Source organism: Cuculus canorus, chromosome 18 (genome assembly GCF_017976375.1).
Source record: "Cuculus canorus isolate bCucCan1 chromosome 18, bCucCan1.pri, whole genome shotgun sequence".
NCBI lineage: Eukaryota > Metazoa > Chordata > Aves > Cuculiformes > Cuculidae > Cuculus > Cuculus canorus.
The window spans coordinates 12,822,454-12,850,183 of record NC_071418.1 but is presented as its reverse complement, the minus strand read 5'-3'; the positions used below and the strand labels follow the sequence as shown (position 1 = coordinate 12,850,183).

The 27,730-nt window shown below is 41.8% G+C and overlaps 1 protein-coding gene across 1 annotated transcript in view; it reads right to left on the bottom strand.

Moving 5' to 3' along the window:
- The window catches only part of TNRC6C (trinucleotide repeat containing adaptor 6C), a 39,907-nt gene extending 21,837 nt beyond the window's left edge, over positions 1 to 18,070 (bottom strand). Inside the window, 8 exon segments of the mRNA XM_054083584.1 lie at positions 4,563 to 4,708; positions 4,922 to 4,979; positions 5,616 to 5,696; positions 6,895 to 7,061; positions 8,260 to 8,347; positions 8,350 to 8,394; positions 8,396 to 8,472; positions 15,479 to 18,070. Of these exon segments, the coding sequence (XP_053939559.1) occupies positions 4,563 to 4,708; positions 4,922 to 4,979; positions 5,616 to 5,696; positions 6,895 to 7,061; positions 8,260 to 8,347; positions 8,350 to 8,394; positions 8,396 to 8,472; positions 15,479 to 17,852 (3,036 nt within the window). The 5' untranslated portion in view covers positions 17,853 to 18,070.
- Positions 18,071 to 27,730: the final 9,660 nt, after the last annotated feature.

Sequence of the window (27,730 nt, the reverse complement as noted above, 5' to 3'; positions counted from 1 at the left end):
TCGTCAAAATAGTGCTCAACCCAGCCCTGCTTTTAACTTCTTTAAAGGGACTCAACGCAACTGTAGAATTCTACTGCTAGGACTATTTTCAAAAGAAAAAGTGGTCAAATATTGGAACAGGCTGCCCAGGGAAGTGGTGGAGTCTTCTTCCCTGGAGGTATTCAAAACGTGTGTTGTAGACATAGCACTTGGGGACACAGCTTAGTAGGCACAGTGCTGTTGGGCTGATGGTTAGACTCGATGGTCTCTCCCAACCTTAATGATTCCACGATTCTATGATTTCCTTCTACAGTTATTCAACACCAAGCTCACCACTGATGCTCAACAGTATGTTAGTTCCAGGACTTTGGGAAGTCCCTCACAATAGTCTCACGTACCAAATATGGTAGAAGGCAAGCAGCATCACTCAAAGACTTTTTATCTTTGTCAGATATGGACAATTTAGCAGAGGGTTCCTGGACATTTCAGCAGTCACTTGCCAACAACTGCCACTCCATGAATTAAAATGTCCTGACCAACAGATGCGAGACTGATGAATTTACCAGAGGTCTTTATACAAAGTCAGTTACATAAGCAGTTCGTGGAAAATACACATTAATAACTTCTTAAAACATAAAAAAAACTTTTTCAAGAGAGGCAGTTAAAGTAACAAAATGTCACCTCAAAATAAGGTCTCTTCAAATCTGACCTGCGTTAGGTACAGGCAAAAGAAGCTTACAGGAAACGCAACACACCAAGAAGGGCTCATCATTGGCGGCTTTAATTTTGAAAACACAGGAATATCGAAGAGGTTTCAAAATTTGGAAGTTCAAAAAATTAACAATCGCTGGATCATCAGATGCCCAGACGGAGGAAAGAATGATTTAAAATCAACCTTAAATTCCAGTGATCATCATCTAATTGCAAGGCCTACAGGAGTGTTTCTGTGTAATAAAATACCCCATTCGTAATCCCAAAGACAAAAAGCAATCACAGTCAGCAGAGACAACTGGGATCAGAATGTGAAGGATGAGGCTGTAAAACCCAATAAACACTCTGTTTGAATTAGAAACAAGGAAGTAGTCAGAATATTTTTGGAAAAACATGATTGCAGCCAACAGGCATCAAGATTTGTAGAGCTGGATTTCTCAAGAGTAGGGAAGAGGAGCTGATAAATGAGTGAGACAGTAGTGAAAAGGAGACTTAATCTGTGAGACAAGAGTTTCAGTCTCCTACACATTTAAGAATTTGGGATAAAGTTTGGAGGCAGCATTAGGGAAAAGGAAGATGGGACTCTCTGCTGACAGTGTGGGAGAAAGCATACAAAAATAAAGACAGGAGAGCAGGAGGGAATAGGAGACTGCCATGGAACTAACAGGAGCTCCATAGAAGGCAAACTTGAACTAATGCCAAAGCAAGTTGATATTATTTCTCTTCGGAGAGCTGACCTGACTTATGATCACATAAATCCAATACAATGGTCCAGAGTTCAACACTTGCAATCTGACTGTGCTAAAAAATGAAGTGATGTCCTCTGTATGGTTCAAGATTTTCAATTATGGGGCAGTCAGCGCAGATCAGCAAACCACTAGCTGAGCTTAGAAGAACATTCAAGAGGTGCAGTCAGAGAACACACCAGACTCAAGTCCCACTGCTCAAGCCAAACCAAGCAGCACCCAAGCCAAACCCCTACACTTTAAGAAAAGACCCTTGGAAACACTCTGGGCTTATTTCTGATATTTTTCAAGATGCTTCAAGGAAAATCTTACGTGCTTTTCTTACAGACTTGATGGCTCCAGAAGACATCGGGTAACATCTTCAAGCAAACCTGATTCCTACGTACAGCATGTTCACCACCAAATGTAAGATAATGTGGCAGAGATCACAAACCAGGGTACTGGCAGGCTGGATCTTTATTACCTCGAAGCCATTGGATAATCTTTCATGATGCTGTAGGGCAAGATAACATCCTGAGAAGTGATACAATTGACAAAGTACTGAGGTCCCAAGATTGACTCGGTGTGACACAGAATAAAGAGCATCTGCAGCAAGTGTTGAGGAACAAGTGAAAGCAAACAGTCAAAGGTGATGTTTACTTGCACCAACCATTACTAATACAGAGAGAACAGGGAATTCAGCAGGTCCAGAAGCAAATGTCAGGGCTGGAAATGCTCCCTCCTCAAATGAATGGTTATTTGAAAGAAAAAAAAAAAAAGTGAGTACTAGCTTTAAGTGTCAGACAAAATGGAGGAGAAAAATCACAGAAGAGAATCCGCTGAGAAAGAGCGGTACCAATAAGCACACTAACCCAGCTTACAATTTCATGAAGAGGAACCTTTTATCAGTTATTGAAGACACAGCAAAGCCAAGCAAAATGATAATAACTTGATAAGAGAGTAAGTAAAATAAGGAACATCAGCGGGTGCTTTGTGCAGCTGTGCAGAGGGCTTATTCACCAACCAAGGATGACCTGAGCGGGAAGTGAGGCAGCTCCAGGCTCAGGCTCTGAAATACTACTTCAAAGGGCAAAGAAGTTTTGGAAAAGAGGAGTTGCTCTGGTAACACAAGCTTTAACACTGGAAAGAATTTGTTTGGAAAAAATAGCTATTCTTCAGAGTTGAACTATATCTGTTTAATTCACTTAGCAAGTTGCTCAACACTCAGATAGCTAACAAATATAGTTTGGGATTCGTTCCTTCGTTCTTGTAGTGTCACAGTGACAGATCATGCCTGGATTGACAAATTTTACTTGCTGTATGAAAATTAATGATTTTAGTACTCCCTTCTCAATTGTTGTGTTTAACATCTGTTTCCAAAATTACGCATCATGCTTCTTATTATGCATCTCTCTGGTAATAATTCTACTGTTCAAGATATTGTTGTCTTAGAAAAGGTTAACTGGCATGTGTTCATTAATTTTGTGACCTTCATCAAGACAGAGATCTTTCAGCTAATATCTTCATTAAAGTTTGCCATAAACAAATTGATTTGCCATAGTGAAGAACGAACTTGATGTAGCAGGAAGAGAAGAAGAAGGAAGAGCCACGTTGAGCCTCACATTGTTGGAAACACTCCATCAGTTTAGCCCGGTTTAGGGAACAACATCATGATGGACACCATGACATTCCCATACAGGTAGAGAGCCCCGGAAGAACAAATGTTCTTACTCCCCCAAAAGGAGAAAAGCAGTTCTCTAACATATAATCTTTGGAAGAAACTGCCAAAACACTGCATTACCCAGCACTATGGCAGCATTTGAACCATCACAAAAACTTCTGGTGGGTAAGGACCCTTTAAAGCAAATTTTATGTAGATGCTAATTTTTCCTTATTAATATAAACAACCCATAATTATGCAAGATGCATTTGTGTTTAATCAAATGTACTTGTTTACAGTTTGCATTGTACCAGCACTAAAACTCAGCAAACTGTTGAGCCTGTGATGCCAGCAGAAGCAGCAAGAGCTGTCATTAGAAGGTCAGTGTCTATCAGACGTCCTTGCATACCATCGCGCTCAGTTTTTTAGCACAACACCTGGGAGCCTGTCACAACACAAACCACAGCTCTAGGGATAATGCTATAGTTCAAGCTATTAGAAGACACAGGGTGGAGGACTGGAAAGATAATTGTTATTCAGGATCGCTAAAGTTTTTAATGCAGTATGCATTAACAAGCTGAGGTATCGTTACTGCCTCGCGTCCTGTAAACAGCTTATGTAAAATGAATTGGTTTCAGCACAGTTTGTGAGAAGTACTGATTTCTGCACTCAGAACTTCCCACACATCCTTGTGAACACTTCAAATGTGAAATAAAGAACGGCACCAGAGACTGTTCATTCCTCACTAATAATTTGGAAGGGTGATTTTGTGGGTCTCTTTGTAGGACTTCCTGTCAGCTTATAAATCTCTTTACCTATTGAAGATCTGGCTGCACTTTTCCCTACATCCTTTTCTTTAGGCACTTTGAATCTTGTACACCAAGAACTTGTGTACCCTTCTACTCAGTCATTAAATGCTGCTGGAAAATTTGTCATAAGTGATGAAGCTCATTGCAGCGGCTATTTATGGCTCTATGTGTCTGCTCTTTGACTTAACAAAAATACCTCAGCCTCTCATTCCTATTTAACTACTGAACTTTCAACGAAATCTATAAGGACTTAAAACTAAAACAGGAATTGGGAGCCTAAATTCTTGAAGATTTTGGCCTTTGTCCTGCCTGATCATTACTTTGGGCAAGGATCACTGACACTTTGGACTCTTAGAGAGTAAAATGCTTTCTGCGCTCCGTTTCCTTTTTTCCCATTTCTAGTTCCCTTGCATTACTGACTCCTCGGTAGGTTTTAATTTCAAGCGTAACACTGGAGATGATGGTTTTTTACTTCTATGTGGGCATCAAATCATTGGTCCTTTCCACACAGACTAAATTCCCCACAAGATTAACAAAGAGAAGGAAAAGAATAAAGCACCACATAATTATCTGTCACATTTCTCTCTACAGCTTTCTAAACAGACAGTAGAAACCATCAATGTTTCTATACCGTGTATAGTTTTGACTGGCACATCACATTCCTATTTCTGAACTTACCTTGTCAAGGAAGGTGGGGCGGTCCATGGAAGACTCTTTGGAGATTGGTGGTGGGCGGCAGCCAAGGGGTTTGGTGACTATTCCATTATAGTCGGTCACTCCCATTCCACGCTTGTCCATTTCCACCTTCTTTTCCAGCAGAGCACCTACACAGGAAGGCAAAATGTATTGGAAAAGGTGACACAAAGACAGTGAATTTGTCAACAGTAGTTCAGAGAAATAGGTCTTGCTTAAAAAAACAAAACCAAGAAAGTAAGCGTCACTGAATATATCTGGATAAGATCAAACTCTTGGAAAGAATCACAAATGGTTTCTGTGTTATTTTAAAGAATAAAAAATCTAGTTACATATATACTTACTCATGGCCTGATCGAGATTCATATTGTTGCTCTTCAAGGCCTCTTCCGCTGGCTCTCTCTGTCAAAAATACAGATTATGGTAAGAGAAAAAGTAATCATGCTTACACAATTTCAAAGTAAACTGAGAAAGTAGTTATACCTCAAATACTGGATTCAGTATTTATTCATGAGCAGAAATAATGTCTGAGCACATTTTTTTCTGCTTTTACCAACTCCCACAACAATTCCATTAGTTTCAGTTTGTCAAGTAGGTATCAGTTCTACAAGGTCAAACCATACTGTTCTACTTAAATTTCTTCCCATTTTCTATGAACAACTTAAATATCACTGTGACATGACTTTCTCTCAAAAAACCAAGTTATACTCTAATTTCACCTGTTTAATAAAAAAAGGGGTAAAAGAGAAGAATTATTATGAAGCTCAAAGTAACATCTATAGCTGTAAAACTCTGAACTTCAAAAGATCAAATGTCATCACACAAAGTATCTAATCAAAAAATCTCAGAGAGCACTCTACTAGCTTAGGGTGCATTTCTGCAATTAGGGCAAATGTCTAAATGCAGGTAACAGAACTACTCCCCAGGCGGAAGAAGAGACCGAAGATCTTCTTGTAGCTACAGTCTCAAACATCAGAGGCAAGAACTCCAGGCTACGAAACCCAAGGCACAGGAGTGCTAGCTGTGAACACTACTCACAGGGAAGCCCATGTCTGTGAGCTGTTTGATCAGGCGGTTCATGATCCAGGCCTCATCTTGCTTGCTAGATGTCTTCATGCCCTTAGTAAATAAATGGGAGAATCCATTAACTGTCCAGTTTCCAAATTCACACCAAGATGTGAGATGTACATAAAATAAGTGGTAAGTTTTTCTTATTAATAACACATGCTACTGAAAGATGTATTAGTATATTAATTGAGAAAGTACTGAAGAACCCTCCGAACAATGTAACTACGATTCTCTTCCCCCACAGAGTGTATAGATTTTATTTCAGCTGAAGAGGTGTTCAGTGTATTATTTAGTATTTGATCTGCCGACCACTGAATTAAAGCCACCTTTCAATTTAAGTATTTCATTTTAATCCTTGGCAGAAACATATAATGAAATCAAAGATTCTGAGATAGTACAACACTTCCTGAAAAACATTCCCAAAACCAAGATTGCAACCTTGAAGTTAAGAATGTTACTCAGTGTATTTTCTTAAAAACAAACAAGAGCGTCTAGATAAACACCTTTAAAAGATCTCTGTGCAGCTTTTCTATCACAAAATCCTTAAGAAGTCTCTTCCTTTCAGTTCTCCAGAAAGTACCAAGGGACAAGCGTGGATTTGTTTTGGGCTGCGGACAGTACAAGAAACAACCATACTTGATCAAATCACTGGCCTAACTGTTGGCTAATGGAATAACAAACAAACTGGCTAAAAGCATTCCAAATTTCCTTATGTTACAGCCTGGCCTTGTCCTGAAATAAAGACCATGCAATGGAAAAATCTATAATTGTCTACGTTCTCGGTTGAGTGCAGCATTAACACAAGTTTGCTTTGTTCTCATACCAGTACACACCTTAGAATTATCTTTGCAAATAGAAAACAGGTTATTTTTTGTTGAACCACTTCATCACGAAGTACTGTTTGCTTTGCTATCACCATCAAAAGTGAAAGTCCCCATAACACTTTGTTTCTGTTAATACACTGTAATTTCTTTAGAATAGCTTCTAATGGAAGTTTGTAAAACTTGGAGAAAACAAAAGCAACAAGAAAACCTCCCAAAGCATTTGACCTGTTTCGAGTCAAAGATCTCCCACTTTTGGCTGTAAGCAGGTAGGCTGTACTTGAACCACTGTAGTGGCAAGCTGCGTTCCGCTGTCAGAGGTCTACTTTAAGAGTTGGTGTGTAATGTAACAAAGGCTTGTGACAACTTATTCTAGAACTGTTACACTAATTCCACTCTTCTAGAGAGTACCTTTATTTTTGTCTTACCTTTTGAAGTCCTTTCTTTGGGGCGTTCCCCCAAGAATTACAGGAGGAGCTGCTCTCTTGTGAAGCAGTATTATTCCACATATCTCCTTCTTCATCTTCCCACTGACTAGTACTGAGATTCACTTCATCCCCACCACTGCCCCAGCCTTCTTGCATAGATTTTGAAGCTGGAGGGAAAGGAAAGAGGGAGAAGAAAAGATCTTACTCAATTTCCTGCAACTTTTACAGAAATACCCTTCTATGCCATACCCAGTATGCCAACATTTGAGCACTGTCAAGAGATTCATCAAGTAACTTAAGTGGCATTAAAAGATAAGGATGCCTTCTTTGAAATTAGCACAAAAGAAAAGTTCTCTTAATACTTTACAGAAGAAAAAGTCCAGCAACAGCAAGTCTTGCCTTTTTCTGAACAAGTGAGAGCTGTGGTCGTGGTCATTCCAGCCTCCTACGAACAAGGAACCAAAAGTATGACCACACACTTGTTCAGTCCTATTTTGCTTTCGATGAATCTCACCATTTTAGCTGCCACATTCTTCCGATGAACAAAATCAAACTTCAAGGTCATGAACAGTTAGAAAGTCATTCCCTTCTCAGAAGAATGGAATCTGAAGGGAGCACGTGGGTTGCCAGGAACGCATTCAGTGATGAGGTTGTGTCCCCACATGCCATTTATTCTGCTTACTCTGTTTAAAGCAGGGAGTACTCCTCTTAAGAGCTTTTAGGTTTTCTGGGCCTTCTTGCTAGCTCTCAGTATAGTATTCTGCCAGGGCGAAATTTAAGACTTCCATGGCCAAAACACAGGTCTAAAACAAGTGCTTTAGCCTTCAGGGCATAAAGAGACAGAGGATTTTTATCAAACAACACTAGCAAGGAACTGTGAAGTAGTACATAGTTCAGGATGTTCCAGTTTTAACAGCTGAAGATACCTACTCCCTCAGTTTAACCAGTGAGGTTATGACTAGTCATTCTGATGTATTCCTTTTCCTACCACAATCAATCTTATTATTCTATTAGTCGCTTCTCATCCAAACATAGGATTCTTTTAGGCACTCAGGCATAAGTACTATTCACATCCTTCTGCGGTTTCACAATTTCCTGCACCTTTTCTACATTGCTTTCGAATTACAGAAGAATACTCTATGGAATACCTTGAAATTTGCTGGATCAATGCACTATATTCATATTTTTGTATGAATTTGGTATGTGGAACATCAGTGCTTTGAGACAGCTAATGAATGAAATTATTAAGACAGCCTCTGAGTAGAACGCACAGAAAAACAGAAAAGCTGTTTAAAAAGACTGTGCAGAAAACAAACGCATTTCGCCTTTTCCAACCTCTTACAACGGCGACTCCATGCACACTACCTGGTTTGCACAGTGCTGGGGCAGCAGCTGGAGCGTTTGTTCTTCCATACGTCCCTGCTGGCTCGGCAGGATTATCTCCCCACACCTGTACCCACTGCTGGGGGGCTTCCCCCAGGCCGAAGTGCCATTATCGACTTGCAGCAGAAGGGGAAGACGGCTCTCCCCAAGAAGCTTCGGTCTTGGTGTGGACAGTAGGCATTTCTCCCCAGCCTGCTGAAGCAGGGGAAGGAGAGGAGAAAAGTGACGAGACGGAACGATTTCTTTTTCAGTAGTTTCAAAGATGAACATTTTATTAAAGTCTTTGTCTGCAAAAAGCATGAACCAGTCAGGAGATGCAGTAACTGTAATTAAGCACATTAAAATAATCCCTCCGATTTGGTCTCAAAAGTCTTTTTCTTAATTGAAGACTAATATGAAGTAGTCAAGACTGAAAGAACATTTCTTAATGTAGCCAGGAGCAGCCAGGCAGCCACGTGAGCATCACCCTGGTCCCTGGTTGCTTCCAATACGACTTCTCTGAGCAGCCCCACCAGGGAGCAGCAAGAGCACTCAGGGGACCAGGACCCAAACCTGATTTGGACCTTTTTTCACTGGAAGATTTTAAGCTACTGTAATGATTTTTAACAATTTACAATTCATCAAATCTCTTTTCTCATGCCATACGAATAAGATGATATTTGTTTGTCACGACTTTCAACAGGGATTATATATGTTGAATGCATTCCTTAAAGCTTTTATTACAGCTTAGGGTTGATTGCGTTCCTTATGCACCCCTTCATCACTGAGTCTCTACATTGTAATAAATATTATTTTTCAAGAGAAAGACAAGACTACAATTGGAATCTGTAGTCAAAACGTGAGGAATGGCAGGTAGAAGCCACAATTTTCCTACGGATATTATTTATTATTATAAAGAAACTGCCTGAGTCGGGCTTGGCTTAGATGTAATGTGCTTAAATCCATACAACACCCATTTTAGCACTGAAGTCACATGCACCAGGAATAGCCACATCGCTGTGAGAGCAACACTGACCCACATAGCAAAAGCACAAATTGAATTTACAATGACTACCACCCCTTAAAAAAAGGGAGGGGGGGGGGGGGTTTCTGAAGATACACATTTGAATCAGAGATGGAGTTCAAGAACCTCTTTAAAATTACGGAAGAGATAGACAAATAATAGGCAAGAAAAGAGAGGTTTTACATATAACTGACATTGGCCTGTTTTTCTACAATTATAACAAAAGCATTACACTTCATGACAACCAAGATCTCAAAAAGTAGTGCGGAATTCAGTCTGCTTAAAAATTCCATTGCTAATTAGGCTGCTAATTCAGGAACTTGCCCTCTTTTCACAGGAAATTAATATTAAGTATTAAACCAGCTAAGCAATAGCATTAGATTGAGCAGCAAATCTAGCAGACTTCTTCTTGCTAGGTGTCTTTGCAGAACCTACTGATTTTAGCAGAATTTCTGTTGCTAGAAACTGCAGGTAACACTCACCATCAACACTAACTCAAACACCGGTTAGCAGAGAAAAAAACTCTTTTCAAATAGATGGGCTCCTATCTATCCACCACTCCCATGTTACTTTACTACACATTTATTTCAGTCTCTATTTCCTCAATCAAGGTAAAGGTGTATATGACATAAAACTAAACCTACATGTTCAGGACACACAGATTAATAAAGCTCCTTCTCTACCAGCAACCTTTGTTGTGTTTTAAAACATATGCCTAGAATAACCCCAAATTTCCTTTCCATTAAATTGATTTCCATTTGAAACAGAAATGCTGTGTTCTGAGCTCTACCACCCAATCTTACATCCCTTGCCCATGGCAGGGGGGTTGGAACTAGATCATCTTTAAGGTCCATTCCAACTCTAACTATTCTATGATTCTATATTCCTGGCTACTTCAAGGTATGGATGGAAGGAAACTCACAGACACACACTCGTATGTAGAGAAATGAACCTCTACTTAACATGACAGCTTTCTTGGTGTTGCACCTAAAATGACTTATTCAAGCTTTCTTGCTTTAAGCCAGCTTTATTTAAGGAATGTTGTATCTGAATTTCTGCCTCACCACTCAGGAGGCAACCTTGTCAGACAACTGCATCTATTTAATTGTACTGGCATCTGAAAAAGATTAACCGCAGGCAAATGAAACAGAAAACAAAACATCTCTAAAGTAGCAACCAGAATACAAATACAAATAGAGAGAGTGCAGAATACTAATATTTTCCTGAGTTCATGCAGCTTACACTGGAAACTCTAAGTAATTCAATTTATGAAATCAACCTTAAAGCACAATTCATACATTGAAAAGGCAAAGCGTACTAGGTTGTACGAAACCCAAAAGAACTGGTCCTGTTTCTCTTCATTAGAAATTCAACAACATTGAGTAAAGACCACGGATGTGTAATGTCCAAGTTATTTTGAGTTAAGTGCTTTAAATGCGCTGAGCAGTAAATAATACAGGATTACCAGTGATGATAGAGCCAGCCTTTACTAAAAAAGAATACTTGCAAGTACATAGAAGCAATCAAAATGCATCAACTAAGTTTTCAAAACTACCTTAACGGATGAAATTAAGAGCAGGAAATCAGTAACTAAAACCTGGAGGCTGCACAGAAATAATTTGGCTGCAAAAATTCATTTGTAATTCCAAAGTACCTCTCAATCACAAACCTGTTCCCTGCTCTGTAGTACCTGCTCTCTTAATGTCACTATCTCTGTGCTTTATGACTACGTATGACTTTCTTTTAGAAACTTAAGAAGGTGAATAAAGCTACATTTTGGAGGAACGGCACAGAATTCTACAGGAGAGAGGCAAAGAAGATACTTACTGCCTGTTCTCCAGGATTCCTGTTTTTAAACTAAGTTTTTTAAAGTAACTCATCGCGCTTCATATTTGAAAGAGACACAGGTGGAAGAGGAGCTCAAGGAATCTATAGTCCCAACAGCCCAACTACGGCAGCACGGTGCTCCCAGTGCTATCATACATCTATTTGTAAAGGCAGCTCACAAACAGCATCAGAGCGGGTTGGACGAGTGCATGAACCTACCTTTAAGTCCCATTTACACAGCTGTTCAGGCACAAAGGTGGCCTCGAAATCTGAATCTGCCTAAACTTGTCAAAAATTCTGCTCACTGAAACATCACTGCTTTCTTTAGAAAAATAATATACACTTAGACTTTCCTGAGAATAGCTCCATAACTTAAACAATGCCCAGATCTGCACAAAGGTTGTTTTGCAAGGGAATAACTATCAGTAAAAGGTTCTTTGGCAAGAAAAGGAGGTATTAATACTGCAGTTTTTAAATAGTGTTAAGAATTCTAAGAAACAAAAAGATTACAGTAAATAATAAACATGGACACATTGGCAGTGCTTTGTTTTATAGAAATAAAACCATAATTAAAATCGGGCCTTAGCCAAGAGGAAATCCTCAAGGGAAAGTGAAATGTTAACTAAGCTGTGGCAGGATGCAGTTGTTTTCCCTCAAAATAACCCTACAGCTATTTGGATGGCAGAAACTGTTTTCCTTGAAGTTGTTTGGTTCATGACAAACACCACAGCAACCCCAAAATATCAGAATCTTATGTAGATGAAAAAGGAAGAAATTAGGTAGAAAAATGAGACCGTTTACTAAATAGTCACTAGTTGGTCTACTGATAATAGAAAACAGCTGGGGAGAGTGTGTGTGTGTCTGTACATGTGTAAAAGGGGGGGGGGGGGTGTGTGCGTGCAGTGATGTAAGAGAGTCACCTGTAACCTTTAACCTTTCAATTCCCATCTCCTAAAAGCTATTACCAGTTGATGGGGTGGAGCATCATGCTTCTTCCATTACTCAGCACTAGGGAACCTCTTATTTAGCTTTTAGCAATGAGATCAGCCTTGTGTGAAGGCAGAGGACAGGTTTCCTGGAGCCACCTGGCTGTCCCCAGCACCTGGCTACTAGAGCCCAGCACCCACAACAGGATTTTAGGCTCCCACATGAGCATCCTAACGGAGCCCCAAACTGATCTGAATTCAAACTCACCCTTATGAAAGGTCAAGGTAAGGAAAAGGTATCACTTGTATGGTCTGTTCCACATAAATTATGCACTACTAAGGACATGTAAGTTGGCAATGAGACAATGGCACTGGATTATAAAAGGAACAGAGGGATGTTCAAAGCTTTCAGAACTTAGACCTGGTTCAGATTTTTAAAACTTAAGCTCTTTACTCTCTAGAACCCACAAAGACCTTAATTTTCTACCTGAAGTCTCCACAGGGAAGCCTATTTTATCTTTTGTTGTTGCTTTTCTCAGCTGGTGGTTGGAACCCTGCCAGTCTCTACCAAACTGATAGGACCAGGAAAGCATCAATCCTACTCCTCAGCCTTTGCAGGAAGGATTTGGTGCTGTTTGGGACCCAAAATGTCTCCTTCAATCATCCCTGTTTGCAAAACCTTTTCTCATTTCTTATTCCCTTTGTATCACAGTAAGTATTATGCACAAGTAATCTTGATAAAATTGGGATCTAGATCAAACCACTAGCTTTCTACTTGTCTTTCTAAACAACTCAGCAGTGGTTTGGGAGCAAGCTCCTGTAACCAGAAAGGATTGCATTTATCATGTTATCTATCCCTCTTCTTTTTTTTCCCCAAAAGAAAGAGAGTGTTATGCATTTTCATCAAGTGTGAACCGACATCTGCTTCCCATCAAGAGCTTGCAAGTTCTGTATTCAAAAATTTTGAGAACTTCTGGGGATGGGTGACAACTTGAATAACAAGACTGTAACTTGGCTTCTGTTTCTAGACTAATACTGTATAAACTCAAAAAAGACTGCTACTCCTTTGTTGGAGAATAGCTGTACAGCACCGTGGATGCATGACTGTGCCCTCAGCAGCTACGCCAGACTTCCCTTCTAATACAGGAATACAATCCAGAGTTCCTTATTCACGATATTCCCAAATAATAAGGAATGATAAGAATGACTGGCAAAGCACGTCATGAGCCATGCAGAAGACAAAATCCCAGTGGTAATTACTTAGGTCAAATGTTATAAGATTTTAGGTAAGCACTTAACCTGAGTCCTACCGCACAGCCTTGAATTACACAACCATGCTTTGCACGAAAATGTTATACATGGAAACAAACTGTTGTTGGATGACTGTTGGATTACAGCAGTCTCCTGGCTACAGGATTCTTATGTCCCATACTGCAGAGGCTGGAAACACATAGCCAGTGGGACAGGGAACTGGAGTAGGAGGAAATAAGGTTACACAGCACAACAGCAAACTGTAAGCCCTGCCTGCTGTATCAGAGGGAAGCTGCTCATTACTTGCTTCTCATCTTTTAGCTCTCCCAGATGGGACATAGTTTGTAGATGCCTGTATGTGTATGCCTGTATTTCCACAAAGACCCACGGGACATTGCGTTACAGCCACTATGTGCTAGATGTAGCCGTAAAAACTCATCTCCTGCACTTTCCATAGGGAAGCAATAGGCTCACAATTACATTTTTATGCTCTCTATGGGTAAGATAAGCGTGAGACCAGCCCCACTCAGGCACAGGCAAAAGTAACTCAAGGATACCATTTTAAATTGTCCTCACTCTTAATCAATTTATCCTCTTTCTTGCACGCTCTCTTAAGTATATTCTGAGAGTTGGCTTTGCTTTAGTATCTTAGAATCTTCCTAATGAAGACTTTGGCAAGCTACACAATACCAACACTTTAACTGAGTCATGGGGTGGCCTGCGTGGATGGCTACAAACTCATAAGCAATTCTCTGACTGCATAAACATATTGCTTCAAAGAAACCTTTCCTTTGCTACCATCTGCTCTCAACTGGAATCACCGTTGGTCCACACCAGCTTTAAATTCCATTTTCACAACCTGAAGGACTCAGAAAAGTAAGTTTTCTTTTGTAAGGTGGAAGATAAGTTGAGTAGCAGCAACAAAACATTGCTGTATGGCAACAATTTTGCAGGCACAGATGTAATCATCCAAAAATCAGCTTAATGAAAAAAACCTCCTCCCCAAAACCCAAATCAAAAACCCCCTTTCATGATGCCTCCACTGACCAAGCAAAAATCTATGTAAAGATTTCTCCTTCTGGAGCACATGTTATTTCATTAAAATAGACACTCTCCACTGTTAAAACATTTGACCAGAACAAGGAACATGAGAGTATTTTTACACAGATATTACAGCAAGTTTGAATTATTTCAAAACATCAAAGAGAAAAATGATGGAAATAAGAGAAGTAGAACAAATCCCACATGGAGAAAAAGCATGGTTAAAATGTCAATATTTAGCCATGACCAAGACAAAACAAAAACTTGGAGACAAAAATCAGATGAAGAATTTCAAAGAGCACTGCAAAATTAGATTTATTTTGAGAAGCCTGTGGTCAAGATCTAGAGCAGCACTGCTAAGCAGGCTTTTTTATTAAATACCTCCCTCCTCAGTATTTTTCTCATTTTTCAACATTTTTATTCCTTATTGCTTGTCTTCAACAGTACCTTGTCTTTCATTAGAAAAACTCCTAGATCCCTAAAAACTTGGTTTTGGAACACAGCTCAAGTTAAAACAACTTTCTGCAGCCACCCTGAATATTAACATCTTGCAATTTATATGAGAATCACATAAAAGCCCAGAATACTCCCCGTGCTTGAGACCTGAAGTATGGAGGAGAACCAGTTATTCATAAAAGACTGTGAACAGAAGACAGAGAAACAACAGCAGCCCAGATTCACGCAACGGTTTAAAACCATCTCTTGCAAGAGATATGGTTTGCAGAGAAGAAACAGAGACCATCATGTCTAAGCAAGAAACAAAGACTAGGCAGGTGGCAACAGGAGACACTTACGAAAACAAAGTTTAGCGTAAGGACCCCAAACTCTCAACAGCTGAATTAAAAGAAGCGGCTGTGTAAACTCTGGAAGAGCTGCCAAAATAAATACAGACCAACAATCTCTGGAGACTAGGGCATTATTGACCAGAGACGGTTTCAAGCTTCTTTACATTCACTGTGGAAACTCATGTTTTAGGATCCATGGGTTCCCTCCTTGAGAAAGGATGTCAGCGCTGCTTCAGAGTAAATGAATAAATTTATTCTAGGACTTCAATACAGGATTTCTATCTTTAATGAGTAACTACACATGGATCAGGGCAGACGGCATTCAGTAATCGGTACCAGTACAAAGTAAATTCTAGAACTTTTCATACCTGGACCAAGCAGCGGGGGGGACGGTTCGCGGGCACTTGACTGGTGCGACGGCTGAGGTTCAACCATATTTGAGTTGATAATGGTGCTAGTGGTGGTGGTATTGGTTGTGGTACTGCTCTGGATTATAGGATTATTTCTATCCCACATGTTTACAGTCTTGTTGTTGTTGTAATTTGGGTCGCCCCACGCTGAGGTACCATCATCGATTTCCATCTTGCGGCGAATGGACGGTGGAGATGGCTCTTCCCAGCCAGTTGCCTCACAGTTCTCTTTTTGTTTGGCTGGCACTGGCCCACCAACCCACCCCGACCCCGTCTGTTTTACAGAAGCAGCTCCTCCCCAGTTACTCACATTGTTGTCCTGGGGTTTATTAGCCCAATTTTGTTGGGGGCCTAGCTTTAAAGATTCCCCCCAACTTGTACCTGTATTAGCCTTGCTGTTTGTGCCATTTCCCCACCCACTGGTCCCAGACCTTGTGGAATCATTCCAACCAGACCCCGATCTACTGTCAGAATCCCATCCAGATCCATTTTTCTTCCCATCACCCAAGTGTCCAGGAACAGATGATGAATCTGTCCAATCTCCACCTCCTGAAGTCCAGCTTGCATTTGATTTCTGTCCATCTCCCCAGTTTTGAGATTTGGGTTTCTGAGGTTCACCCCAGGTAGGCGATTTGTCCTCCTGATTTGCGGTCCCAGTCCAAGCGTGGCCACTTTTGGCAGCAGCAGCATTATTAACAGTAGTAGAGCTTGCTGACTCTCCCCACCCCGCTGGGCCATTTGGTGCTTTGTTGTTATTGTCTCCCCAACCTGTATTTGTTGGAACAGCTGCCGGTGGAGAGTTGACCCACCCAGATACTGAAGAGGTATTTGTACTGTTCATGATGGACCCATCGTTCTTCCCCCCTGAGTTTGAAGACTGAGTAGCTGCACAACCCCAGGCCTCTGTTCCATTGTCATTCTTTCGTTCAGACCTTGGGGACTCTTCAAATTCCCAGGCAGTGTTTTGCTTTACAGGGGTCTGTCCCCACCCCGTATTGGACAGGACCCTGGGGTCAAGGTCATTTCTTGGCAACTGAACCTGCCCTTGGTCTATCATCCCTTTGTCTCTCCTCCTGCCTTCTCCAGCCCCCTCCCTCCCAGTACTGCCTTCATTTTGACTCCCACCGCTGTCATTACTTCCTTCGCTAGCGGTGGTGCCAGATGCTGCAGCTTTGGCCCAAGAGTTTATTTGTTCATTGCCCTGCTGCATGGCAGGATTGGGACTGGTAATGCTAGAGCTATCCCACCCTGTTGATCCTTTCCCATTGATGTCGCTATTGGAATGCTGGTTTGGGGCTTTGCCCCACTCACTGTTCACACCGTTACTGGTGTTACGGTTGGAGTGGCCCCAAGCTCCAGAATGCATACTACCAACACCGCCATTGCCACCGCCCCGGCCCCACGCTAGTACCCCAGGACCAGAAGGAGGCCCCGAATCCCACGCGCTCGCTCCGTTTCCTTCCTTTTGCACAGCACTGCTGGATCCATTTTGTTTAGCACTTAACGCTGAGTTCACAGTGTCTCCATTCCCCTGACTGAACCCAGAATTACTGTTTCCTGTGGCAGGATTACCTGGGGACATCCCCCACACTGAACTGCCCATTCCTTCACCACTGCCCCCACTGACTTGAGAAACTGATGTTCCGTTAGCACCAGGAAGGCCTTGCAGGTGGGGCGGGATGATGGCCCCCATACCAACAGCCATCCCCCAGTTCGGCAGTCCATTTGTCTGCATTGCATTGATAGGGTTTGGTGAAGAGTTCATGGGGTTAGTGTTATTTGGTCCATCAGTGTTAAGGTTCTGAGGTTGTACGCTGAAAGACACATTCTGAGAAGTGGACGTTTGTGGTTCTGTGCTCTCTTGCGGCAACAAGTTTCCCCAAGCACCTAAGGTGCCTGTTGGGTTCCCATTCTGGTTGCCCATGTTCTGACCTATGGCACTGACCGGACTGCAAATACTGGAAGGGTTGCCTGCTCCCACAGTTCCTTCATGTCCAAGTACAGGCCAGGCAGCTGGATTGGCATTAGGATTAAGGTTAAGATTAATGCCAGCATTCGAGTTGGAAGCACCCCAGCAGTTCTGACTTCTACTATCTCCCATCATGTTGTCCATCTTTCCATCCCCGCCGCTGGCAGAGCAGTGAGCTAGGCCAGAGCTGGAGCCCGCAGCCATACCCCACACTCTGGCCGAGTTGCCGTTGCCGTTTGCTCCACCAGCTCCAAGGGCACTCTGGTTAGAAGTGCTTTGGACGAGTGCTCCGTTGGCGCCATTATTGCCATTAGTTTTCTTTGTATGTCCAGTGAAGTTGCCTTGGGCACTCCCTGTAGCCATGCTACTGTTCTCTGAGCCACAGTTGGAGGCAGAGTCAGTGTCTGTAGTACATTCTGAGGCAGACTCAGTCTCAGCTCCGGTAATGGAAGGCCACGCTTCCTTGTCAGTCCTGTCTATTATCACTTTATCCCAGCTGCAGTTGCCTTCACTCCTGAAAGCGGGCTGCTGTCCCCAGTGGGAATTCTCATAATGGTCTCCCAATCCACTGTGGCTGAGATCTGTAAGGATCCAACAAGGTTAAAAATGACTCCACTGTTCATGCACTGCCAAAGCCCTCTCAAGTACCGTTTTACACTGTTAGTCACGACACTGTGTTCCGCAAAAAATTTAGGCGAGTATATTCTCTAGCATAATACAGTAATTTTCCTCGTTACAATAAAGCACAATACTCATATTTACAGGTTTATTTTAATCTTACAAAACTCTCAATTAAAATAAAGGAACAATTCAGTTTTGGAACAGAGCAACAAAAGCGTTTTGTATCCCTAAGTATCCTAGTAAAAAGAAAAAGCAGGCAATAAAGAAGTATAGCAAATACACCAATCTATGTGAAAAATCCAAAAACAAAATGTGGAAATAAACATGGAAGAATTTCCAGCAGACTCTTACCATTTAGTTTTACTCAATTCTCATTCTTCAGAGAAATACAAAGAAAGAGCATCCAATAAAAAACATTAAATGTCTTCCTGCCATTAGATATTACACACCTTCACATCACAATGAGCTCACTAAATTCATACCGCATTTCTATTTTCAACCCTTCCTGTGAATGAAGGAGCAAATACCAACAGCCACCTTCACTCACTACTCAGTGGCAATTTCTGCAACTTATATTTCAGTAAAGAACTTGGGCATTTCCAAATAACAGAGGGTTTTGTCAAGAAACTCATCTCTTAAAGGATTTACATGTGGGTTAAACATTCTTTTGCCCAAGCACATACAGTCCAGTTTCCCCCGCAACTCAATGGAAATCAGTGCTCTGTTGTACAGACAGTACGTTCCACGTCCTCAAACTCAGATGCTAATCCAGAAAAATAAACTACAGCTCTTGAGCATCTAATTGCTTGCTAGGGTACAACCAGAAAACACACTTCTCATGCTAAGAGCTCAAGCTTAGGTCAAGTTTTCACAATTATTTTCTATCCCGATTGCTCTCTGCAAGACTTCTAGTACAGACTGATTCTTCTAGTTTCTTTTAATGGGAATTTTGTAGCAAATAATTCAGCCTGATCCTAGGGACAGGTTCTAGAGACCACCTGCAGAACAGCTCCCCTTAACTGCTTATCTGAATAAGGGAAAAAAATGTAAGTTAGAAATTTTGGGTGTCAATTATTTTTACTTGCCGTAAAACTGCAGCAACATGACTTTTATTTTCTATGATTTGAACAAAGACAATATTTTGTGGGAAAGATGGATGCACCAGACCTCCCAAATAAGCTGTTAACAGCTAATATGCATTAATTTAAATCACAAATATTGTGGTACGATTAGCTCTTCTGTCTCCAATTAGAGGTGTTCCAATAGCGCAGAAAATTGTTCCAAGAATATAAAAAGCTCTCTATTTGACAAAGTCGCCTTATTCACACACTTCACCTGTAGCTTTTCAAGAAAGGGGGGGATTACTTGGTCGAATATTTCTAAAGATGAAGAACACACTAAACCAGGGCAGGCTGCACCTTTCTTTTTTTATAAACCTAAATCAACTGAAGCAGGAGTACAAATGTCAGAGAGAGGAAGTGGAAACAGTTTTAGCTCATCATCCATCTTCTAATGACACCAGGAAAAGCCTGGCATTTCGGGAAAGAGCTAAATAATTTATGTGTGTGTGACAAATCCAAAAGAGAATGTAAAAGGAGCTGCTTGGATTTACCTGGATTCTCTCCCTTACATGCAACGGCTAGAAAAGAAGGAAGCATCATCTCATTCCTGGATCAAGGCGACTGCTCAGATTGCAGAGCTAAGGAAGACGGCTGAAAATTCACCTGATAATCTAGGTTTGCTACTCAAGTGTTAAATAGAGATGAAAATCCCACATAAAGCATGGATGGTGAAAGCAATCCTGTGAAATGGCTTTAAAAGGGTTGGCAGGGTCAGAAAATGAGCCGAGTGGCATTCTTAGCAGAGCAGGAATGAACAAAGGAAAAGAAGCAGCAGCAGTCCAGGCCAGAAGATAAGAAGTTGAGGCAAATAAGGAATCAGATAAGAGGAGTTACGCGCACTTTTTTCAACACCGTGGGTGGTGAGATTTGGCGCTACATTTCAGACATGACAGAAAGATTTAAAAGTGGCTTGAAATACATCGTTCCAATAAAAAGGTCTTGTCAAAGCCAAAACCTAAGGTACATATGCATGTGCCTGGGAGAACGACAGTGCTGCCCACAGCAAGCGAGTGTCTGTGCTGGGCAGGTTTGTAAAGAAAGATCAAGAATGCAGTGTAAGATTTCTCAATACTCACAAAAAATGGCATGAAGACCAACAATGTGAGATGAAAGGGAGCTGCTTGTTTAATCATTTCTCTTTCTGTGTCCTCTTCCCCAACCATGGTGGTTAAAGCATTGCTCAACTTTGAGAGCCTTTAAGAGATGAAAAGTAAAGGGAATGGAAGAGGAAGATAACACCACAGCTTAGAAAGACTTCTGAGAGTAGGTAGCAAAATGGTTCATTAAGTAAGACACCAGGATTTTGAAGAGAAGTCAGAAAAACAAGAAGAAAATAAAAAAGATGAGGGTTAAGGACTAATAGAATCAAGGGATGTCTATGTCAAAGGTAGAGAATGGCCAAGTGCTTCAGCTGGGGTAATGCAGATCTGCTTCAAACAATATTGCACCAAGTATGTCTGGCTTGGCAGCAGCACACACAGCTCCCTCACCTTGACTTCTTGAGAGACTATAACTTCATCGTTACTGCCTTTCTGTGCCATCAACACGTTTCCTCTTCCTGAGGTCCAGATTATGTCCTCAACAACAACCACTGACTAATCTGGAAGTGGTTACTCTGACAGGGATCACAATAATTCCATGTAGGTGACACACAATCATCAAACCCTGCCTTGCAGAGTAGCGTACATGGGCCGTGCCGTCCCCGCTCCAAGTCAGAGGGACCACACTGGAGTTGCTAACAAGTCACAGATTTAAAAAAGAGCAAAACCAAAGATGTGCAATAACCCCATAGCTCCCAGATATTTACTGGAACAATGACTTCTAACACCAAAGGCTGCAGCCATAAAACCTGTAAGAAACAGGGCAGGTAACATCAAAGTATGAAAAAGACACTGACAATGCAAAAAAAGCTGCAGAAGCTGTGACTGCTGCTGGACAAGCACAACAGAGTGAGTACAGAACTGATCTTGAAGAGAAGGCTTTTTATATTCTTCCCTCTAGAAGAAAAAAACATAAGACATTTTTCCATTTTATCTATAGACTAAAAGGATTTCATTCCTATAAACGAAACGAGTAGCACAGTCCTAATTAATACACAAAGAGTTAAAATATTTTAGGAAAGCAATGAAAGGAAAATATTCTTTATGATCAAATCTAGAGAATCCTTTGTTTGTTTGAGAGGTTTTTTGAACACAGATTTCCTCCAGCTTTCTAAGAAACCAACTCTTCATAGAAATTGCAAATATTTTCAAAGCTGTTAAGACTGAAAAGGGAAACCCATTTAAAAACTTCTGAAGAATCAGTTCTTTTTTATTCATGCAAAGGTCAGAAATACAAGCACTGCAGCCCACCAGAGCATTTCTAGCCTACCTCTGTGAACTGAGCAAAGGTTTTAAACAAAGCATCAGGAACTGGAACCACAGGTATTTTATGTGAGCAAAGCCCAGCGCTGGCATGCTGTGAAGTGAAATCAATTTTTAAATTAATACGTTGTGTTTGGAAACCCTGATTATGTATCTTTTATGAAATACGACTCCCTTGAATAACAACATTTCTTCAACAATCAGGGAGGAAGAATTAATCTAATGCCAAGAACAACAGCTCAAATTTGTTTTAAACGAACATAATTTCTGTCAAATTGTAACCATACCTGTTATCTGAAAAGGCACAGCTTTGATCATTAGCAAGATGCACCAGGGTTTCGTTTTTAAGTAATATCCGTTAAGTAATATTGCTAGTGTTATTACACACTGTACCAAACGTACTTTACCAACTTCAATTTAGCACTTCTTAAAAACAGAAAACATTTCTGGTTGTTTGATAATGAATAATTAGTTCCAAAATCAGTTTAATGTTTACATAGATTACAAATGCAAAGAGTGAGTAGAGTGAAATGGGAGAAGCTGTTGAACGTATTCCTTAGAAAAACAAAACACTTTGCCTGTAGAAGCAGCTCACAGAAACTTTCAATGCTTCTCTGAAAATGTCATTTGCAATGATATTTTTTTTTTATTTTCAGTCACTCGTTTTAAAAGTAACTGTGTCTTCATAGCTTCCATTGTAGTAATTAGTTCGAATGCTGCACGGTAAAATTATACATCCTGAACTAGAAAAGAACATAGAGCTGATAGAGAAACTAAAGTACAGAGAAGGGGCAAAATGGCAAAGCCTTGGATAAACTTGGAATGTGAACCACGTTATTAACAGGTTATCTTATTATTCATCAGATCTAATAGTGACTCCCCCTCTTATTAACAGCTTTATTTTCCACCTCATGTCAGTCAACGCAACAACCACCAGGCTGATTGGCTCAGCCTGTCCTGCCCAAAGGACAGATCACGGACGGCAGTGGTGTTTGCTTTGACACACAGCAGAAAGCAAAATCCCTCAGGCCAGTGCCTGTCCCACACAGGTATTTTACTCGTCCCACGAAGAGCAGTAGCTCTGAGTGGGAAGCCAAGAAAAAAGTGAGAATTACTTTCTGTCCCCAGAACACAGAGTTCTCACAACTCAAGCTGAGCACACCATTCAAAAACTATACACTAATTTTTTCTAATTCTGAACTAATTCTGAATTCCCAGAAACATTTTAAGCACTAGATCAAACATAGGCTAATTTCATAAAAGAGAAGAAAAGATGAGAGAAGTATCGATTGTGAAAAACAACATACAATAAAGTAAAATACCTGGGAGCTGGTGCTAATGCTGCAGGTTACCTGCTACAGCTCTGCGTATGCTGCCTAAGCGTTCAAATCTGAAAGCTGCTGTCTATTGGAAGCCACTTAGGAAGCTGACTGACAAGTCTCACAGAGGTTAGGAAGCTGAAATCTTGACTAGCGTACATAATGTGGAACGACAGAAAAGAGATGGAGGCATTGAATAATGCAGCTTTATTTTAAAACTACACCACAGTTAAGTACACAAATGGGAGAGCCACTTATCCCATTTTAATCTTCTGCACTACAACATTAAAATGTAGTTCCTTTCCTCTGACGCTGAAAGCTTTGAAATGCATTAAGAAAACAAGCAAAAGCAAACAACATTTTTCATTATTAGTAGTTTCCACTAAATGCTCCCTCTCCAAAACAAAAGCAGCAGTAGAAAACCCCAAATAATTGCATTTTTCTGCTCAGTGCAACATATCTTTAGCAAGCAGCTCGCTGCGAAGACGCCATTTTATCAAACCTGAAACGCAGCCAAAAGCTTAGGACGCTGCGCGGCCGTTCTCCCTCTGAAATGTTATGTAATAAATTGATTTAACAGAAGCAGATGCTATTTTCTCAGGGTTAGGGTCACTTTTTTTTTCCTTGGCTCTAAAAAGGGCTGATAGGTAATAAAATACCTGAAGAAAGGAGCCGCCCAACCATCCTAGGAGACGCTACATTGTGTGCAGAGCTGTTTCTACTCCTGCATTTACGTTCTCCAGGGCTCTCGGCTTCAATATGTCGGCTGTGTACAGTGTGAGCCTCATCCTGTAGAGCTGCCAAGAAAATCTCTCTGTGCAAGCGTGCGCCCAGACAACCTGCAAGCTCAGTCGGGCCTCGGCTGCACTGGCTATGGAAATGCCCTTTCCACGCACAGCCCTCCTCCCCCTTCTCCTCACTCCGCTCCTTAACTCTACGTGAAGGTATCCACAGAGTAGGATTTTTAAGCTTTGATTATCTAATTGCAGATGACACTAAACCGATCTTCCTTCCTCTTTAAATTCTTTCAACTGTCACAAAACATTTTCACTTCAGGACCCAGCTACAATTAGCACCCTAGCTGCTTTTCTCCCGCTTTTGAAAGTCAGCCAAGGGGAGACGCTGGCGCTGCCGACCGCCTGCCCAGCGGCAGCTCCTGCCTGGCGTCCTCCTCCCTGCCCCAACAGCAGCTCCTGCCTCCTGCCCGCCATCCTCCTGCCTGCCATCCTCCTCCCTGCCCAGCATTCTGCTTTCTGCCCCAAGGACATCTCCTGCCCCACGGACGCCTCCTGCCCCAAGGACCAGCTCCCGTCTCCTGCCCCAAGGCAGCTTTTCCCAGGTCCTGCCGCTTGGCGGGTGAACAGCAGACCGAGTCCCAGACGTATATTGGCACGTTGCCAAGCCTTTAATGACTTCCCTGCCTCTATCTAAAAAAGATCTAAGTGGCAAACAGGAAAGCACATTAATCAAAGGCACTGTTGTTTACAAATGCAGAGCAGAACTGCTCTAACCACCGCAGCGGCGCTGTGTGCCTCCTGGAGATGGGGACCGACCATTTTTAAAAACCGCTTCTCTTTTAACACGGCTTCTCTTGAAGACATACGAGCACGCAGAGTGTGAACAGAAGGGAGGCGGCTTAACATTTTCAGGACTTAAATATCACAAATCTTGTGAGAACATACACAGAGAACTCTTATCAATGCATACATACAGATTTCAAAGGATAATTTACACACACACTTCCAGTGTGTCTAATACACTCCTTTGCAATTATCTCCCCTTCTCACTTCTTCACTCCTCCTCTTCTCTGCCCCAAATACATATTAATTACACAGCAAACGAAGCACGTTTTCAATCTGCCATTTCAATTCCTGTCAGGTGCCCATCTGAGCAGTTTCACCCTTCTGCACTGGATCGCACACAGCCAATGTCTCTTTAAAGGTTTGGCTGCACTCTCGGAATTGCTGCCACTTCACTACCGAAGCACAATCGCTGCTGCTATTCTTGGCTCAAGAACTGTTCCACTAAAGCACTCCTGAAAATAGTTGGTTCCCTTCTGAAGACATTTGTTCTCTGTTTCTTTGCGATAGTCTCTGAATGCTGGATGGGTTTAACCGCATTTTAAAAACAACAGAAGAATGAAAATCAAATCTTTTTGGTTTTGTTTCAGCTCGGAAAACTATTTCAAAGGCAATCAGAAACTAAGTTTGAGAGTCAATTTTGCAATAACTTTAAAGTCAAAGTATTGCCGTGAATTGTTATATCCCTTTAGTATCTGCTACACAGCACTGGAATTTCCATTAGTAAAAACTGGATGAGAAAATAAGACACATTCTCATGTTGCTTCTATTTCCTTTTTAATATTGTAAAATTCCTGAAATCTGCTTCAATTTACGGAGGCAGGTGCTTGTAAAGGACACTGTTTCAAGGGGACCATGTTTAATGCAGAGCCCCAAGGAAGGGTGAGAGCCCACACCAACGTTTGAGAGCAAAGTAAAGCCAGCCCACAGAAGCAGACGAGCTGCTGTCCCCCTTCCACGTGCTCTGGCTTGCAACAACTTCAGCAGGGCACGAGTCTGATAAATTTGCAATCCTTATAGATACCTGAAGACAAAAAAGGGGTGTTGGGAGGTCAGACAGACCACTCACCTGATCTGAGACTATTCCTGATACACACTAAGTGACAGTCGCCCAACCCAATGAGGACACCCTCCAGCAACGCACACCGCACATTTCCAAGTGCTCAATCTCACTTCTTAAAATAGCTTTCATACTCGCACATCTTTCCTAATGTCTAACCTTAATCTTCCTTGTTGAAATTTAAGCCCATTATTCCTTATCTGATCCATCACAGCCATGCAGAACATACCATTTTCTTGCTTGCGGCAGTCATTTAGGTAGTTCTGCATTTCTAATTTCAGTCTTTCTTTGACTTAGCAGCTCAAATTCCTTCACTCTTTGCAAGGCTTGTTTCCAAGATCTCTACTCATTCCTAGTGCATCTCTCTGCTCTTCTTCCAGCTGGACCTCTTCCTTCTGAAAGCACAATACCCAGCACTGGACTCAATATTCAGAGGCCTTATCACAAGTGCTTCAGGGGAAGCAACACTGTTCACTGTTTATATCCTTCAGTGTATCTGTCCTTTATTCCAAGTGTGACACCATTAATCTGGTTTACCCTGTGGCCAACTCCAGATCAGTTTTTGCAGTGTGGTACTCCTGGAACCATATCTGTGTACAGAGCTGTTCCAGCCAAAATAATGAACCTGTCTCTTTGCTTTATTTGTTACTCAATTACACAATTTTGTCACTGCTATTCCATGTTGTAATTCTGTCTTCCAGTTCCCCTGCACTCTTCTCAACTTTGCCATCACCCAAAAACTCAACAAAGGCTGTTGTTTATAGCTGGAAGACTGATACAAATATGAAAGAGCATGATTTTGCACTCTCACTCCTTCATTCTCATTTCAGCAGCGAGGACTGACAGCCACTCTTTGTCTAAAGCTTCCGCAGCAGCTGCAACACTTCTTAGAAGAGTTTCATCTTATACTTCCCACTTATTTACACCACCACAGTTCCACCACGAGAAAGTCTGCTGTGGCACTGTCAAAGGCACTACAAAGTTGACTTTGAGGACACGGTTTTTCCTCCCATTTCACAGTCCCTGTTACACTGCTGACAGGGAATGACTCTTCTTTAGCACAACCTGCTCTCCACAGACCTGTAATGGCTCTGTACTTCTCTCTCACGAAGTTATAAATGCACAGAAATAGCACTTTGGTTATTTTTTCTAGTCCCATTCCAGCAAATCACTCTGATCTGCAATTCCTCACTTTCTCATCTCTTAATGCCAGTTGGTTTATTTTCTGTTGTTCAGATATCCCACTCAGAAAGAACGTTCATGGCCCAGACCGCTCCAACTGATCTTTGATGTGGCCTACTATGAATTTCACCACTTCTGGACAACTAGAAACCTTTTATTTCCTTATCTACTCTATCTCACTGCAGCCTTAGTTCTAAGTCAATTATGATCATTGTCCCAGAGAAGCTGGTGGCTCATGGCTTGGATGAGTGTACTCTTTGCTGAAAAAAAAAACTGGATGGATGTTTGGGCCCAGAGTTGTGGAGAATGGAGTTCACACCACTGGTCACGAGTGGTGTCTCCATGGCTGAGACCAGTTCTGTTTAATATCCAGGATCTGGACAAGGGGACTGAACGCTCCCTCATGTCAGTTTGCAGACGACACCAACTTGGGCAGGAGTGTCGATCTGCTCGAGGGTAAGAAGGCTCTGCAGAGGGATTTGGGCAGGCTGGATTAACCAGCTGAGGCCAGCGGGACGGGGGTCAGCAAAGCCAAGTGCCAGGTCCTGCACTTAGGCCACAACAACCACACAGAACGCTCCAGGCTTGGGGCAGGGTGGCTGGAAAGCTGCCCAGTGGAAAAAGACCCAAAGGTGTTGGTCAACAGTGGCTGAACATGAGCCAGCAGTGACCCAGGTGTCCAAGAAGGCCAACAGCGTGCTGTTCAGCCATGGGGTGGCCAGCAGGAGCAGGGAAGGGATCATCCACCTCCACTTACCACTGGTGAGGTCGAACCTCGAATCCTGGGTTCAGTTTTGGGCCCCTCACTCCAAAAAAGACTTTGAGGTCCTGGAGCACATCCAGAGAAGGGAACAGAGCAGGGGAAGGGTCTGGAGAATGTGTCCTGTGAGGAGCAGCTGAGGGAACCAGGGCTGTTTAGTCTGGAGAAAATGAGGCTGAGCAGAGACTTCATTGCTCTCTGCAGCTCCCTGAAAGGAGGTTGTAGAGAGGTGGGT